Source organism: Triturus cristatus, chromosome 5_1, assembly GCF_964204655.1.
Source record: "Triturus cristatus chromosome 5_1, aTriCri1.1, whole genome shotgun sequence".
In the NCBI taxonomy this organism is placed as follows: Eukaryota; Metazoa; Chordata; class Amphibia; order Caudata; family Salamandridae; genus Triturus; species Triturus cristatus.
Window position 1 is genome coordinate 655,022,651 of NC_140587.1, and position 17,426 is coordinate 655,040,076.

General features: G+C 46.8%; 1 protein-coding gene across 1 annotated transcript; it reads right to left on the minus strand.

Moving 5' to 3' along the window:
• Window positions 1-6,857: 6,857 nt before the first annotated feature.
• LOC146831335 (uncharacterized) lies at window positions 6,858-12,024 on the minus strand. Its single transcript, XM_085604136.1, has 2 exons — window positions 11,545-12,024; window positions 6,858-8,819 (listed from the first exon to the last, which is right to left on the minus strand). The coding sequence occupies exons 1-2, from the start codon at window positions 11,855-11,857 to the stop codon at window positions 7,255-7,257; spliced, it is 1,878 nt and encodes a 625-aa protein (XP_085460262.1). The 5' UTR covers window positions 11,858-12,024; the 3' UTR covers window positions 6,858-7,254.
• Between the last annotated feature and the right edge of the window lie 5,402 nt (window positions 12,025-17,426).

Here is a 17,426-nt window from a genome sequence, read left to right on the forward strand (position 1 = left end):
GAGGGGGGAGATGTAATGGTGCCGATGTAACAGGGCACAATGACCAAACAGGTCAGGCACTAGGACCGGCCTGAGTGGGGACCAGGGCGGGAGGAAAGGGAGGAGCGGAGGGCTAGGAATGGCAGTTAGCCGTTAGCCCGGGGACGAGGAAGGAACGAATAAAGGAGCTGAGCAGTAAGAATCCTGTGTCCGTGTCTCTTCTTTCCACAGGGACACTACACACTGCAATCGCATATAGCAATTCACCAGGACCGGGGAAACAGGAGTTAATACCGCCTGCTTCTCCTCGCTTGCAGGGATGTCACGGACAGCTGAGTGCTCACGACCAATCAAGACACGGAGGGGCAGGGCCACGCCCACTAAAGGCAGAACCGGAGAACCAGGAAGGTGCGTTGTTGTGCTCGGAGGAAAGGGAGGAGAAGGAAGACGCCGTGCTACAGGAGCCATACCGGGAACAGAGCTTAGCGAGTGACAGGAAGGATACCATGGAGAGCCCCAACCTTCAGGATCCGGATGGAGGACTCGACTTCTGGACGGAGGAGTGGTGGACACCCCCAGAGGATGCTGGAGAGCTGCCGCAGCTCAGGAGAGTTGCGGCTGATGCGGTACGTGACTTGGGAGGGAGTGCAGGGAGGGAGTAACAGGGAGGGTCATCAGGAGGGTCATCAGGAGGGTCATCAGGGAGGTCAGTTTAAGGGTTCACCAAGTGTATTCACTGTGTGTGTGTGCCCCCCACCATCTTCTACACCTACCCCGATCCCTCATGCCATATCACTTTACCCTATTAGAGGCACTAACTCGCCTCACCACTGTTGCACGTTGCTTCTGTGTTGACCGGTTTTGACGGTTCAGAGACGTCTCAGGGTGTTACACAGCATCCGATCCTCAGGTTGTATCTCTCTGCTTTCGCTGACACCATGCTTCTCCCTTCCATTTAGCCTACCCTTCTTTTTCCCTTTATATATACGCCGCACCCCTACGGGTTCCTTTATAACGGTGAAGTGTTCTGTCCTGCCAGACCAGTGCAATGACAGGGTTTACTAACCGCTTCTTTTCTGTGTTGCTTCTCTCCCTTGTGAGCCTCCTGGGACATCCCCCCCCCCCCCCTTCAACAGAAGAACGCCCAAGGATCGAAAGAAAGACAACCCAGACACCGTTCGGGAGAGAAGACGTTTACAACCCTTCCATATTGACTGTTTTTTTTTTGGTGCTGTACCCTCCAATAAAATAACATCATTGAGCCCGTAATCCGGCCTCCTCGTTTCTTCTTCCGCCCATCCCTCTCACAACAAGGAACTGGAGTTTGAATCGTAAATCTAACTATCTACCCCTCCCCAACCATACACACTTTCCCCAATGTTTTTCAGACTGTGGTTAGAATAGCATATCTGACTGCTCCCTTGCTGCCAAATTAAATGACCTTTCCCCAATGTTTGTGAGACTGTATTTAGAATATTAAATCTCTCCACACGATTTTATACACGTTATCCAAATGTTAGTTGTACTTCAGTTAGAATAGTAAATCTGCACCCCTCTCTCAAAAAATATGTACTTTCTACAATATGTTTGGACCTGGAAATAGAAATTAATATATACCCGTTCCCCAGTATTAGTTGGACTGGGATCAGAATAGTTAATCTGACCTTACCAATTACATGCACTTTCCCCAATGTTTCTATAATAAGAGTTGGACTATAAAACTGCCCCTCCAACAAATATATGCACTTTCCCCAAGATTTGTTGGACTAGAATTAGACTAGTAAATCTGAAACCACGCAGTATATACAATTTCCACAATGTCTACTGGACCAAAGTTAGAATTGTAAATCAGACCCTCCACAATATATGCAATTTGCACATTGTTTGTTGGACTGAGCGTATAATATTAAATCTGAGCCACCCTACTTGCCCAAAATATATTCAGCTTCAGCATATTTTCGACTGTATGAAGAATAGCAAATCTCATCACATCTCATGAAATTAAGCATATTTTTTAATTTTTTGGGACTGTAATTGAAGAAATATATTTTTACCATATTAACTTTTTAATTGTTATCAATGCCTTTTATAATTGTTTTAGATCTGTGTATTTCATTTTTTACAGAATGCTAAAATGTGCAGATGTGTATTAAAATATTATTTACATTATCAACAACGGTTGAGTGCTTTTGGAGTATGTGCTTTAAGATATGTGTGTTCAATTTAGAAAGTGTGAGTCAATGTAATCAAAATATTTTATTTTCATATAAGTTTTTTTGGCATTTTCTTATATATATATATATATATATATATATATATATATATATATATATAAAATGTTTTTAAAGTATTTAATGTTTTTATTTGCTATGATCAATTACATTTTTGTTAAATAGAATTATACTTATTTTAACTATTAAATCTATTTGTTTTCTTGAAATTATGAATATATTTTATTTTTACTCTATAAAAATACAAATGTAGCCATAGTGTATTTTTGTTTAGAAAAGTTTTTTTAATTCGTATATTTTTAAGCAATTACATTATTAATTGCTTTAATTGCTATTAATTAAAATATATATCTTTTTATTTTAACTACATTTTCAATGCTCTTTTGTAGTTGATATTTGTTTCTTTTTATGTTATTGTAATAATACTATGTTATTGTAATAAAGATTTTGATAGCTGCTATTTTAATAGTTTCTATATTATGTATTATCGATAGTTTGATAGTAGCTATTTTGATTAATTCAATATTAAGTATAGGGAGTCGATATTTGGTTTGAGATATTTGACATCAATATTTTGGTACACGGATATTTTTGTAGTAGACGTTTAGAACAACCACCCTGACACAGACATTATCAGATGTTTGGAACATCTGCTGAACTTCAGGAGACTCCTCTAAGATGGCGGAAGGCTGCCCAAAGGACCGTCTGCTGCAACAACAGGTTAGCCAGTGGTGGTGCTCTCGTGAGTACATATCTGCCTGCACTGTTTTTCATTATTTTATCAATTTCATCAGACTCCTGTTTCCTGCCATGTGTGGCATCCAGCACAGTTGGGTAGTAGCCAACTAGCGAGACTTTAGTCATCTATTGAGAGCCCCATGTGCTGTGGTGCTTGTAGCCCCTTGTACATCTAAACACTACAGGTTTGGATACATCTCTGGTGTCTGCTGTGCCAACCACCAATCTCAGAAACATTGACCCCCTTTCCTAGACACTCAAGTCACTTAGCGCTGCCAGATGTTAGTGATCTTTTACAATGATGCACTTTAGTCAATCAGAGATATACAAAGTAACCCATTTGGGTGAAAAGATTGCAGTCTTCCAGGTCGCGACATTGTCTATGTAGTGTTCATGAACATTAGCGTTTTGCAAGCACTGCGTCTATACCCATACATTTCTTTGGTTTTATCTCTTTCCATTCCAGGTGTAATTGAGATTCTCAAACACAAAGCTTTGAGAACATGAGAACTTCATGACTATCATATCGAGCTTTAAGCCAGGCCCTTTGCTTTTATTGCCGTACAGTGTGTTTACCATTTACTTTATTTAATTGCTGGATTCCCCACCTGAGATTACCCTACATTTTTGAGGTAACAGATATATAGTACCATAACTGTGTTATATTTGTGCATTGAGTTTAGTGTGTTTTCCTGTTCATGGTTACTGTTTTGTTTTCCTTGCAAATATATCGTATAGTTATCTAACACACATCCTTAGCTGGACAGCTGGGACACACAGTACATATACTCGTCCCATATACTTCTCTGGTGTTAGTGTGTTAAGCCTTGAGTGCTCACCCACTTCTACAAAGAGGGCAGAGGAGGCTGATATGAGGCCATCTCATGTTGTAGATTTGGTATCTTTGCTTCCCTTTTGTGAAGAGTGACAGCGCCTGTGACCACCTGCTGCGGTAAACCTACCCAGACAAGTCGAGAATATCCACATCTGTTTGCACCAGTTGTTTATTCTCTATTTTGATAAACATTTTCCATGAAGTTCATGTATGTTTGTTTCATCATTGATCAAAGGAATCACTCACACACAAAGGGCCCAAGAAGGACCCTCATACGGGTCCTCCTGCCAATGTTCTTGAGCGGTACCCACCTTAGGGACCTGGATTAAGGTTGCTGAATGGTGGGAGTGAATCTCAGTCCGTGGTACATCATGACTGTAAACCAGAACTGAAGACTCCCAGTGCCCTCCAGTAAAAGACCAGCAGCCCCGGTAATGTGAAAGGAGCTCCCACGGGAAAATGGAGGGAAACAATTAAATATACAGAACATTATACGGGACCGCAATAGGAAACCCCTTATATGACGTTGTTTCTATTATGTGTGGCTTTGATATTCAATTCAAGAAAGAGACTTTGTCTCAAGCAGCCTCCCACCTTTTAGTTTAAAAGAAACCCTGAAAAGATCCAGCCAGCCTCATTGGTTAGTGCCACATCTTTGAACAGGTCATCCACGTTGATTGGAATGAGTCACTATCGCAGCTGCCACATAATTGTGATACAAGCTGGAGCTTCACTCCAGCACTTTGAAGACTCCTACCACTTTTACCTGCATAGAGCTGTGGTGTATCCAAGGTGATGAGCTGCATGTTTCCCATTGGCTGGGACAAGGTTTGCCTGTGGTCCTGATGCTATCTGTTCCCTGCTGCCTGGAAGTGATACCCATGGATAGCCCTCCAGCAAGCCCAGAGACACCACAGAGTGTATACCAGTACTGGTGTATACAACTGCTCGAAGGCCTTCCAGAGCCCCATCTCAGAGATTATGTCAACGTGCAGGAGAGCTGACTTCTGGGAGTGAGGATTCTGCCTGGTGGGTTTTTTCCTCTGCAACAGTGAGTGACTATTGTTTAATGAAGTCCTCCCTTTCACAAACCTCAGTATTCCATAACATTAGCCTACCACAGGAGGAACACAGGCCTCCAGCAGACTCGGGGCTGAGTCCAAGAAGGATGTCGCAGACCCTTGCTGGTAAGGAACCCCATTACCTTGCTGGCATTGGAAACGACCCGCAACCAGCCAGGCCCTGTGTCTCCAATCCAGAGCTGTTGAACTGCACTGAACTACAAAATCTGTTTGACTCTTTGCCCTATCCAAGTGCTAGTTAGAAAAACGAATGCAGGCTTACTTCTATTTCCCTTGTCCAGCGAGTGGAGCCCTGGACTATTAGCTAAAAGGTCTCTTAAGCCCCATAAGCCTACAGGTGACGTCTCTCTGTGTTCAGAGTCAGTGCACCTACTGCAAAAGAGGACTCTAACCCTGAGTACAGTTCCCATAATTAGTTCTGAAGGCTTCGTGGATGATCAATAGATTCAAAACTGGTGGCCTTTCTTTGTTTTAGTATATTTTAGTTTAACGAGTGCATTATAGGGTTCTTTCTTTGGAAGTAAGAACCCTAGCTTGATATTCATATTTATTATGCATGGGATAATTTTATTATAATAGTCGATGTCCGTCTCAACCCTCACACCACCTTCCATAAGCTAGGCCTTGACTAACCTGCCAGCCTACCCCAGACAGTAATGGAAGCGTGGGAGGCCCAATATTCCATCTCTCTCAGGTCAAACGCACAAGCAGCTTCACATTGACTTCTAGATTCCCCCGACAAAGGGTCTGGTGAATTTTCAGGTTCTCACAGAACAAAAAAATGCCAAAATTTATAAAGGGTTTTAGGTTTTGACCAACCTGGGAGTTTTAGCCATAAAAGGACCCCTTCAAAGAATTCCTAGGACTAAGGCACCTTGCAAAATTACAGGATCAGATAGAAGGAAAAGGCACACTTGATGGGCCAAACGTTCCTCTAAACTGTAAGGAATAAAGTAAAAGGCTTACCCAAATATTATCATGCATGAAAGACTTCGGGTTACTATTGTGGTTATTTATTTAAATGTGCAGTATTCGTCAAACTTTACTCAGAGAGTGGAAACAGAAACTACTTTAAAACTTTCCAGAGAACTTCAGTTGTACAGTGTTTCCTGAAATGATATGTTATTGGTTCTTTCATGTCGCAGTACAAAAAAATAGTGGTTGTTCAACAGTGGCGGTTCCTCCACTAAGGCGGCGGAGCGTCGCCCACTAATTTAAAGCAGTGCAATGGAAAAAAGAAAATGATAATAGAAGTTATCATTTTATTTTTTTGTATTCCAGTTGCCTCCAGGTTAGGGTGGGGAGGGGCGGGGCTGGGGTCCTATGACGTTGGGGAGGAGTGGCTGCTGCTGCTCCTGAAGTGCACATGGCTGTTTGGCCACCCGTCTCAGGCCTGCCAAACAGTCATGCGCACTTTGCATGTTCTCCACCCAGGCTAAATTACAGTCTGGATGGAGAACATAATTAGGATCCCTTTCCCTCTCCGAGCTCCGAAACACGGCGCTCAGTCCAATCACAACACTGCTGTAACGAAGCGTTGTGGTTGGTCAGTAGAATCTGGAAGCCTGGGTGCTTCCTGTTCCTGCGTGTAGAGGTGGCAACTGGCGGCTGCAACCAGCAGTTAGGTTTTATTTTGATTTCCTAACCCCCCCCCCCCCCCCCCCGCCACGCCACTGTCCCCTACCAGCTGTCACTGGTGTACAATTGCCCTTATATTGAAGTTTAGCTTTTGAAGTATTAGTGATCACACTTTCATAAAACACATTCATATGTACTTAACCAGTTTGCTTAAAAAAAGAAAAGAGAGATACTATCCAGAACTGTCATTATTGCCTACAAATGTGCACTCATTAATCTGTGCAGATATACTGCTTTTAAAAATGGGAAAATCCTTTGCCCCGCTTTTAGCCTAAATACTGCGTGATGGACTAGAAATAATGAAATATTCTAATAAGGACACTCATCAGCAATTTTTTATATATATATATTTATTCTTAGACTTTAATGCCAATACATTAAAAATAAATAAAAATATTAATCATACTTAGTTGAACTCTATCCTATTTACAGTTGTTGGTATAAATATTCTCTCAATGTCTCTCTTGGTGGCATGTGTTGCCTATATTTGTATACTTTGTTGTTGCGGGGCCCCAAAAAATGTCAATTTCCAAAGTTTTTTTCGACCTATAGAGACATAAAGCACTACAATTTACATGTTGGAAGGCGTCCATAGAGACACTAGGCAGTACAATCTACATGTTGGAAGACTCCTATGGAAACATATGGCAGTACAATCTACATATTAGAAGGCGCCTATAGAAACATCAGGCAGTACAATCAACCGCAAACAGAAGAGACCAGTCCACTGCACGTGCTGTGAATCGGTGGCTCATGGGAAGGCCGCCACTTGGTCAGAACCTGACACAGAATACAAGTACTGCTCCAGTTCAGTCCAATCCAGCTCCCCCAAGAGGTCAGCCTGCTGAACCTGGTTCATGTTCTCCAGAGTGTGGTAATCGGATAGTGCGGAGAGCTGCCCCTCTTCGGGTGTCCACCCATAGCTGGTAGCACTGGTGCAATGTACCTGCCTGTAATACGCATGAGGGTGTGTGTCTCCATCATGCGCTTGAGTGGCTGTTGTTGCATAATATACATGAGGGTTTGTCTGTCCATCATGCACATGAGGGGTTGTCTGTCCATCATGCACACGAGGGGTTGTCTGTCCATCATGCACATTAGGGAGTGTCTGTCCATCATACCTATAAGGGGGTGTGTATCCCTCATGTGCATGAGGTGGGGTCGCTACATCATAGGCGTGAGGGGGTGTCTGCCCATCATAGGCGTGAGGGGGTGTCTGCCCATCATAGGCGTGAGGGGGTGTCTGCCCATCATAGGCGTGAGGGGGTGTCTGCCCATCATAGGCGTGAGGGGGTGTCTGCCCATCATAGGCGTGAGGGGGTGTCTGCCCATCATAGGCGTGAGGGGGTGTCTGCCCATCATAGGCGTGAGGGGGTGTCTGCCCATCATAGGCGTGAGGGGGTGTCTGCCCATCATAGGCGTGAGGGGGTGTCTGCCCATCATAGGCGTGAGGGGGTGTCTGCCCATCATAGGCGTGAGGGGGTGTCTGCCCATCATAGGCGTGAGGGGGTGTCTGCCCATCATAGGCGTGAGGGGGTGTCTGCCCATCATAGGCGTGAGGGGGTGTCTGCCCATCATAGGCGTGAGGGGGTGTCTGCCCATCATAGGCGTGAGGGGGTGTCTGCCCATCATAGGCGTGAGGGGGTGTCTGCCCATCATAGGCGTGAGGGGGTGTCTGCCCATCATAGGCGTGAGGGGGTGTCTGCCCATCATACCTGTGAGGGGGTGTCTGCCCATCATACCTGTGAGGGGGTGTCTGTCCATCATACATGTGAGAGAGTATCTGGCCTTCTATAACACGTTGTGCAAAGTCTGTGTTGCTTATCTGTCCAGTTTGGAGGTTGTTCCCCTGGGTCATGGGACTGAGGTGGCTTTCTTGAAGTGCGGTGAAGCCAGGTTTGGGCGTGGTGGGCATCATCTGGTAATCTCCCTGCAGATATGAGGGCAGGAAGGCTGGGTTGCTCTCCACCATGTCTAGAGTATAGTAGGCATCAGCACTGAGTGAAGGGAAACCATTTAAATTGACATCTAGGCCCTGGTAGTGCCTGTAGTGGTTCACGTGCTGCCGGGGGTGGTAGCCCTGTGAGTCGAAGTATCCAAGGCGCAGGCTCTCCAGACAGCCCATGCTGCCGCCCTGCGGGTCGGTTAGGCTCTCCATGGACTCCGACTCGCTCTGATTGGTCCTCTTCACTTGTTTTCTTTTCCTGGGTCGGTACTTGTAGTTGGGGTGGTCCTGAACGTGCTGAACTCGGATTTTCTCCGCCTCCTCAACAAAAGGGCGCTTCTCTACCAGCGACAAGGCTTTCCACGACCTCCCTGTGAACGGAGAGAGTCACAATGTATTTAAACATGTTTTCACAGGAGCATGCACAACAAGCTACAGAACGATGCACAAGGGTACACTTTTACATGGATAATCCACTTTCAACAAACGTGACGGTACATGAAAGCGCACACCCAGAATGGAGAGCTGCGCGCATTACCGGGGACGATGCCCATTACCGGGGACGATGCCCACCTTTGGTTCGTAAACAGAAGAAGGAAAAAAAATGGTGAACGTGCGTTCGCACGGTACATGTACGTAGTTTGCGTAGGAGAAAAAATACGACTAGGTTGGCGGGGGAAGTGCAGCAATCACTATACCGTATTTACATATAGAATATGGGAGTAGAAAAGCATTACAAATCTGATTCACAAGATTTAGGTAAATGATTTGCGCCCATTTTTTTCTTGATCCCAAACGACCCTCGGTCACAGGTGGAAGAACGATATCTAGCCTCGTGGCCCAAGTGTATCCGGTAAGGTTTATTCAAAGGAGCCGATGTAGGGAACAGTTTTAAAAACGTCATATCATTTCTCTTAGGGCTCTCTGTTGACATCTTGAGCGTAATAAATAATGGGCGTGCGAAGGTTCAGTACGCGCCTCAAAATAAAATGTTTCGTGTATTTCGATTTAATTTTACGCGCGTGCACATGTAACTGCACGCAAACGCACATAAATAAATAATACTCCTTCTGAAAAGGGGCATTTCGTGCAATTCTAAAGAGTTCCTGAAAAAGCATCTTTCTCTAAAGTGTCCAAATTCTAAATCGGTTCCTCCGTTGCTTCAACCATGACCACCAAAGCGCCCCGAGGCCCTAACTAGGTGCGTGAAGCACAAAGTATGCATTCGTTTAGACACTGTCTCATTCATGCACTTATTTATTTGTAGGTGTTCGTTAGTTGAATCACTCATGCTTTCAAACTGTAGCACGGTTATGTTAAACACGTGATCACCCACCCAGTGAGGTAACGAAACTTGAGCCGGTGCATAGTGCTGAATCCCCCCACCCCCTCCCCCGGTACCTCAAGGGCTAATGTTACCCCACTGAACCCACAGCAACCCTCGAGGTGGCAAAAGACGAGCAGCGAGCTAGAAATTTAACAGTACATATTTTTCATTTACATTGTATTTTCAACAAAAAAATGTCACGCAAATTCATAACACGCGAGTGCCTTTTTATCAACTATTAACTGGCACCCTTCAGGGGTTTTTAAGCCTACACAGCAACGGGGGTTCCCCAAAAGAGACGCTCTGGGTGAGTGTCTACTTTGTTTCCAAGAAGCAATTTGCAAATCTACAGCACACACATAGTCTGACAAACTAAAAAAAAAAAAAAAAACCAGGGATAGAACCCACAAAAGCAATAGTTCCTTGATACGCCTCTCAGAGCATCGGAACACTATGGTTTAACAAGTGGGGTGGGGGTCATCTACAGTCTGAGACAGGCTCGGGTCTGTTGTGACCGGAAGTAACTTGTGCCACACCGCCTGGCCACCGCCCAGGTCCAGAGAGAGGCGTAGAGAAGACTGCGCAGCCAACCCGCAATCACTCAAGAGCGGGGCCTCGCCTCACAGGGCCAGGGCTTGACAATCATGAGATCTAGAACACCCCTCAGTGGAGTGGGTGGGAGTAGAACACATGCGTAGAAGCGTAACTGAGTGGGGCGGGGTGATGCCGGAGCCTACAGGTCTGAGGAGGAGATGGGGTCGAAGTGCATTGTACTTTAGAACAGAAGCTTCGAAACTTACCGCCAGCGTTAGTAACATAATTAGCTTCAAAGGCAATATCAAAAACAGCCCAAATCGAAAAATGTGACTTGCTTATTTGGTTTAAAAAAAAGTGCCAGGGCCCTTCTTGGAAGACCACTGCAGCTTGCACCACAAATTGCTCCTGTCAGCGCTGCCAAACATAACACCTAACCACCTCACTCCTAAAAGTGTGGCAATTCAAACTATTTTAAGCCACACAAAGCTATAATAATGGCGTGAAAGGCTGGCATTCATTTTCAATGTATATAGTCGTTATAAACACGGTTGTTGTACATCTCAAAATTAAAGACAGCGCCACCAGGGGGTGGATTGTCGCTAGAGCCGGTGCGGACATATAAGCGCTGGTGCCGAGCACCGGAAACCACCGGCTCAAATTAAGCACTGAAAATACCAAAACATGTTTAAATATTTATAGACAGTAGTGGCAGTAACATACAGCAGTGGTAGTCGGGCCCTGTTCACTTCAACCTCGGGTGCTTTAGGCACAATATATGTATAGTGCAGAACCAGAAGGTTGTGATGCCTCTAGTGTGTGGACACTATGCACGGTCAACTACAAGTGTTTAAGGAAATATTGTAGGGGGCATTTCTTCTGGGGATTCTGCCGCTGTGCGCTATCTGGCTATGGGCAAGGTGGCTTCTGTTCAAACCTCGTCAAACTGTGGGATCCTGGGCAAACCAACCTATCTCACGGAATCCGACATCTCTTATTTGGCAACATTTGGAGTACTTAAATAGTTCACACAAACCTGAGTGCTATGCAATGGATTGGAAATTCGTCTCATTAAGCATTATTTTTTTTTTTAAGTGTTTCCTATTTTAGCTTCAGTTTTAGAGCAGCCGGGTAGGCTCGTACAAACTTTCCAAATGACCCGTTCGTTTCTGAGAGCAGTCTGCTAATGAGCGCCCTGAGGCCAGGCAGAGGGGGATCTGGGCGCTGGGCCTTACCTAGCAGTTTGCTGAGCTCGGCGTTCTGCACATCCGGGAATCGTAGAGCCAGCCTCTTGCGCTCGTCCTTGGCCCACACCATGAAGGCGTTCATGGGCCTGCGGATGTGGGCCTCGGTTCTGGGGCTCCCTCTTTTGGGAATGCTGCTCACGGCTCGGTCTCCCGTACTCTGCAGGTTCTTGTCCTCCGGGGGGTTCATGGAGTCGGGTGCCCACTGGCAGTGCCCGGGCAGCGTCATGCCCAGGGGAGCTGGGCAGCAGCGCCCCACCTGCAGCTGGTCGTCGCTGGAGTATCCGGCATCGGGGCTGCTCATCACTGCGCCGGGCCGGGGTGCAAGGGCAGGAGCAGAGACCCAGTGGGAGAGAATACACAGCTCGCTCACGCAGAGGGGTCCTGGGCCCTTAAACTGTGTCTGAGCTGCTGAGACTCTCGCTGGCAGACCTGCTCCGGGGCCACAGGTAGGAGGCCGCACTGTTCCCAGGCGCTTCTTCCTGATCTGCTGCCAACGGGGTGAAGGCCCCTTTAAGCAGACGAGCAGCCAATCCGGCGCGGGGGGAGTGGAGTCACTTTTTGAGGTGTTAGAGGTAGGATGATGGAGCCGGAGGGCCAGAGCAGCCTACGTGCCCCTGGCACCTCCTCCCCCTGTGGGTCACAGTGAATCATTCTATGTCCATTTTATTTATTCATGTGTGTTTATTTGTTTATGTTATGTTTTTCATTCGTTCATTCATTCCCTACATAGATGTTGGCAGCATACCAGGAAGCCGGCCGACGGCCGTTGGAAATTAAAAGAACAAATTCATGATAATGTATGTGAGATTAAATTAGTCATTATACTAGCGCCCACGAGACATTTAGCTGCCTCGTGGCGCTTGATAAGCAGAGTTAATTGTGGCCGAACTCGGTGGTATTCTATTTTTCAGCCTCGGAAAGATGAACGGCTGCTTGCGCCCTTGGGACTCGGCCCTTGCTGCATACACACAGATGAGCGGCGCACACTATTTGACCCGAGGGCGCACAGGGTTCGGAGTTCGAGTCTGCTGGGATGCAGAGCATTGGTGCCCTGACCTCATGGAAACCCTTACAGTGGAAGGACAAGGCAGACTCCCGCCTTTGGACGAGATTCAGTCTTGGCCGTTACCACCTGAGGTACAACTTGGGTCAAAATTAGGCAAATCCTGTGGCACCCTTTTGGGTGCTCGCTTAACGGGACACTTTCAAACTGGCGAAAATGTAACTTGGGCCCTATTACATAAAGCTTTTCACCGGTGAAAAATGAAGCAAACGGCGCTTGCATCAAGTATCCTTCATACAGGACGCGGACTGAGCCGCGTCTCATTCGAAAAGCGAATTACGGACTACTCTCCACCCTTCTCTTTGAGCAGGCGATGCGCACAGGGGAGAACACGTTTGTTTCATTTTTGTGAAGAGACACGTTTCTCTATTAGTACGGCCTGTCTGAACAAAATGCTTGCTCCTTCTTATATTACGGAATTACCATAAATTGTGCAAAACGAATCGGATCTGATTTCCTCGGGCACGGCCTGAGACGGGAGTCTGTGTAGGACCGAGCACGGCTGGTGGGTGGGGTGGCGGGCCGGGGAGGGGTAGTGGCCCAACAGTGGCAACGCGCAGCATCCGCGGCCCTCTCTAGGCCTCGATTGTAGTCGCAGACAGAAGGTGCTGAGGCTGAGATAGGTGCATACAATCACTTCACAACCCTTAACTCGCACAGGCGACATCAAAACACCCCCGGCTGCTTCTTGATAGCACTGGCTCTCTGCACTAGAACAGAATTAATCATTATGTTCCCTTATCTTACGGGCACCGTGCAAATATGACTTGCGTCCCTTCAAGAACGTGAACGGTCTGCAAGGCACAGGTAAGTGCGTCACAGAAACAGAGTGCATAGTCAACAACCCCGCGTTGGCAGCAAAAATGCTTATCAAACCAGCCAGGGATCCCGCAGCCATCCCGTTTACTTGATGTTAATATATGCATTTATAGTACGTTTTTCATATCACCTTGCCCTGTTCCAAGCCTTAGCATCTAACACATCAGCAGCACAGATTAAAACTCGATTTCCATTAAACTGCACCAGAGCGCCCTTAACAGTGCAAGGGTCCATAGTGCACCTGTTCTAACCGGCCTTCGGACTTTCTTACTGCCAGGGTCTGGGAACAGGGCCCTGCCATTTATAATGTTATCGCTCTGCTGGTTTACCGTCTGTGGAGCTGGGGAAGTGATGGGTACCTGGAGCGGCCCTGGGCTTTCAAAACCGCCTTCCAAGGGTTCCAGTCCGCCGGGAAAATGCCCGGTGGAATAAAAGGCCTTTCGGGCCCTGCCACGGCGTGCCTTGCAACTCTGCCAGCAAAAGGGCTGCCAATACTAAAAACTGAAATACATACAACACGTCTCACCTACACGTGTCGCACACAGGATAAGTCTTTGAATGGGACATTCTAAGTAGCCTCTTGGGCCGATGACATCACTACCGCTTCAGTTCTGTATTTAGTTATATGTTGAGAGAGCTTTTGTAGTGGTTGGAAACCATCCTCTAGGGGGGGAAACGCAGCGCAACTTCAAATGGGTGAATCGGTCTCTCAGGAAATCGTTTGCACACTCAGTGTTGTGACCATGCACTAAACATAGCTGCTTTGTATGGGTTCGCGCAGTAATGCGCCTGTGGTAATAAGGGCTTCCTTGGCAGTGCCCGGCCGCGTGACCCCGCGCCATGTTTTATCTAGTAGTGCGCGTGTTATTGAGGCCGCAGCGGGGGTACCATCTCGTCCTGCTTATCAGAAAAACACACAGCTCTTTTACAATGGGATCAAAGACGGCTGCTCCGCTCAGGTGCCCCGTGTTTGCTCGGCAAGACATGTAAATAAACTAATACAGAACGAATAGATGCATTTTGGCAGAATCGCGTTGTGGGATTAAGGGGCTGCCTGCTATGTTCTATAAATATCCGGACCCCAGCTTTGATGTCCTGTGCCTTAGAGGGGGTTTTGGTTGGGTCTGAGTTTCTGCACGGGCTGGAACACTCACCTCTGTCCGCTGATGTTTTTGGATAACGGGGCTTCAGCAGATTTGGGTGATGAACTTCGTCGCATTTAATGAGAAAAACAGGAGGCGGAGGGTTCTAGCTCGGGAAGCACCCATAATAAGTATACCAGGGTCAATTCGTATGGGTCACATTCGGTACAACATATATCTATTCCACCGAGTGTACATTTCTGAGCAAATCTGGCCTCGGAACCAATTTTAACTGCGCACAGTGATGCACACGGGAGCGCACGCGCGTGAAAGGGATGGTGGCGGCTAGAGGCTACTAATTTACTACCTGCTTCTGTGGACTGAGCCCGGCTCGTGGACTCCCTGCAGCATCCGGGCACCTTTCTTAAAGTACGAGACATATACAGTCCCTTTCGCTCGTAGGAAGGAACGCTCAGCACTGGAATATAAGAGCGCAGCACACACGCACGGGAAGGACTACTGCTAAAACACACCATTTGAAACCAAGTCAGCAGTAGGCAGTCCTAAGACTCAGACGGATTGAACTATGTCTTTTTATACACACCTTAAGTAAATACCCGAATCCTACATTTCAGCCGCTAAATCCATCACAAACCATTTGTAGCTGGTTAACTTTTTTCAGCATATCAACTTTTTTAGCAGTTGCAGGTTGGCAACAGTAATCGAGTTGATTTCGCATTCACAGCGTGGGGATCCTCCCGTTACAATTAATGGGTGTGTAAAGTCTGAGTCATAGTGGGTTTCCAAGGCTCGAAAACCCTTATAATCCCAAATCCACAGAAGCGCGTCTCTGCGCTAAAGCCCCCTCTAACTGCTGGGTTCGGCTCCAGCCTCCGAGGGTGACAAACACCTCGGCGAATGACGCACTAGTTTTAGCCCAAATATCAAACAATCACTGACCACGGAGTATGTGGATTTCGCGAAGCAGAGGTGATTTAACTCAATTATTAAGCGCTTAATCCGTGACAAAGTCTCCTAAAACTTAAACGTGGTTTGTTTTTCTATAGTTCTCTCAAAGGAAAACCCAGCATTGTGTGGATTTCTTCCTGACAGGCCGCTAAACGGCGAGGCTCAGTCAATATACAAAAATAAAGAAGGGGAAAGTGGGGCAGGTCACAGGTCTTAAACCAACTCTGGCCCGTGGGCATGTTTGGCCTTGTATTCCACATCGGAGAGGTACCCTGCAGCAGCCCAGCGTGATCCTCGGCTCACACAGAATTTATGACAATACTAGAACCCACCTTCCATTTACTGTGTCTGTCCAAAGTGAGGGGCGAGACGCCATTTTATTAAGAGCTCAAGGAAACGCCATGTCCAAGTATCTACGAATCACAGCTGGACAGGTTCGAGTATTTCAGTGGAGTCATCAATAATGTATATAGCACCGGAAGCAAAACCCTCGTGACCCGACTTATATTTAAAAAGAGAAACGCTGGGAGAGGGTTCCAAATTTGGTCAGATCACTTTTTGGACAATATGTGCTCACCCTCGTCTTTGATCGGGAATACTCAGGATTTTACCACCATCCTCATGTTTTTTTTATTCGTTTATGTTCCTGACGCGGAATAAGCAACGAGTTTTGTGGGTGCTTTTAAACCAGTACAACGGCTAGTGTTTTCAATCGCCCCACGTTTGAGTTATGTGCGCCACCGGTGCTATTTGCACTAAAATAACATTATTATAATTTAATGCTTCAAAATAAAACTCGTTTATGTCTGTACGAAATATCCTACAGAGAGCGTTTCTCAGAATGGAGAACAGCACGTTTACGCCGCGATTACTGGCGGTAAAAGCGCTGCGAGGCGGTACTCCAAAAAGCCGCGTGACCCCGGAGATTTCTCGATTGTCGTGACTGTGGGGTAAGGTAAAATGGAGTCCAGTCTTATTTTGAGGGATTGGGAACGTACATTCCATCATTTTTAAAACATCTTTTTGCAGTTTTATATCGCGCAAACTCGACCGGAAGGTAATAGAGCGCTTTACACGAGCACCAGTTACACTATAGACTGACCGATATGTGAAGTGATAGGAGGAAATCCAGGGGAATATCATTTTCCATTACCTTTCATGGAAATGGAGTTAGTTTTAAGCGGTAGAAAAGCAAAATAGTTTAGTTTTGGGTTAACAAAAAAAGGAACCGCCCGCCTAATCGCATGGTGAGCAAAATAATGATGGCTTTAGGCCCAGATCCCTGTACTGGGGTGAATGTATGGCATTACCCCCAGGTCCCTACGTCGTCGACACCTTCATTACAAATGAGATTTACTATCTCACCGACAGAAAAAAAGGACGAAGGAATGCTGGACCTACCCTCCCCCTCGCACTGGGATTACATAAGGTGTACCGGTCCCAGCATTCCTCCTGTTCTTTTTTTCTGTCATACTGACAGTGGTATGGACGTGGCAGGAGCGGGGGCGCTCCTGCCTTTTGCTGGTTTCTTACGTAGAGGCTGCTGGTCGGTCCTTCGTCAAAGGCCTCTCCCTCCCTGCCGGGCTTGGGGGGAGTGACGCGCGCTTCTCCTTGGTTGTTTCTGCCGCGCGGAGGTGGTGATACCACGTTGGCTTTCCTCTGGCCCGATGGCCGCCCCTCCTGGCATGCCGGGCTTGCTAGGGGGCACGGACGGTTTGCTGCTCCCGGATTGGCTGCAGCTTCCTTCCCCTTCCGGTTTTCGGCCTGCCTGACTTCCGGTTTTGACGGCGGGACGGGAGTCTGGCGCCTCGATGTTCCCAGCTGTGGGCTGCTCATTATGAACGGGCTGGTGGAGTGAGTACTGCATAGCGGTTTTGTGCTGTAGGGTTCCTTTGTTTTTGGCTGTGCTTCTTGTATTCTGCTGCCATGGGGATACG

Coding starts and splice junctions, on each gene's coding strand:
- LOC146831335 (XM_085604136.1), bottom strand. CDS start 11,857: ATGAGCAGCCCCGATGCCGGATACTCCAGCGACGACCAGCTGCAGGTG. Junction 8,820..11,544: donor CGAGCTCAGCAAACTGCTAG/GTAAGGCCCAGC, acceptor CTCCGTTCACAG/GGAGGTCGTGGAAAGCCTTG.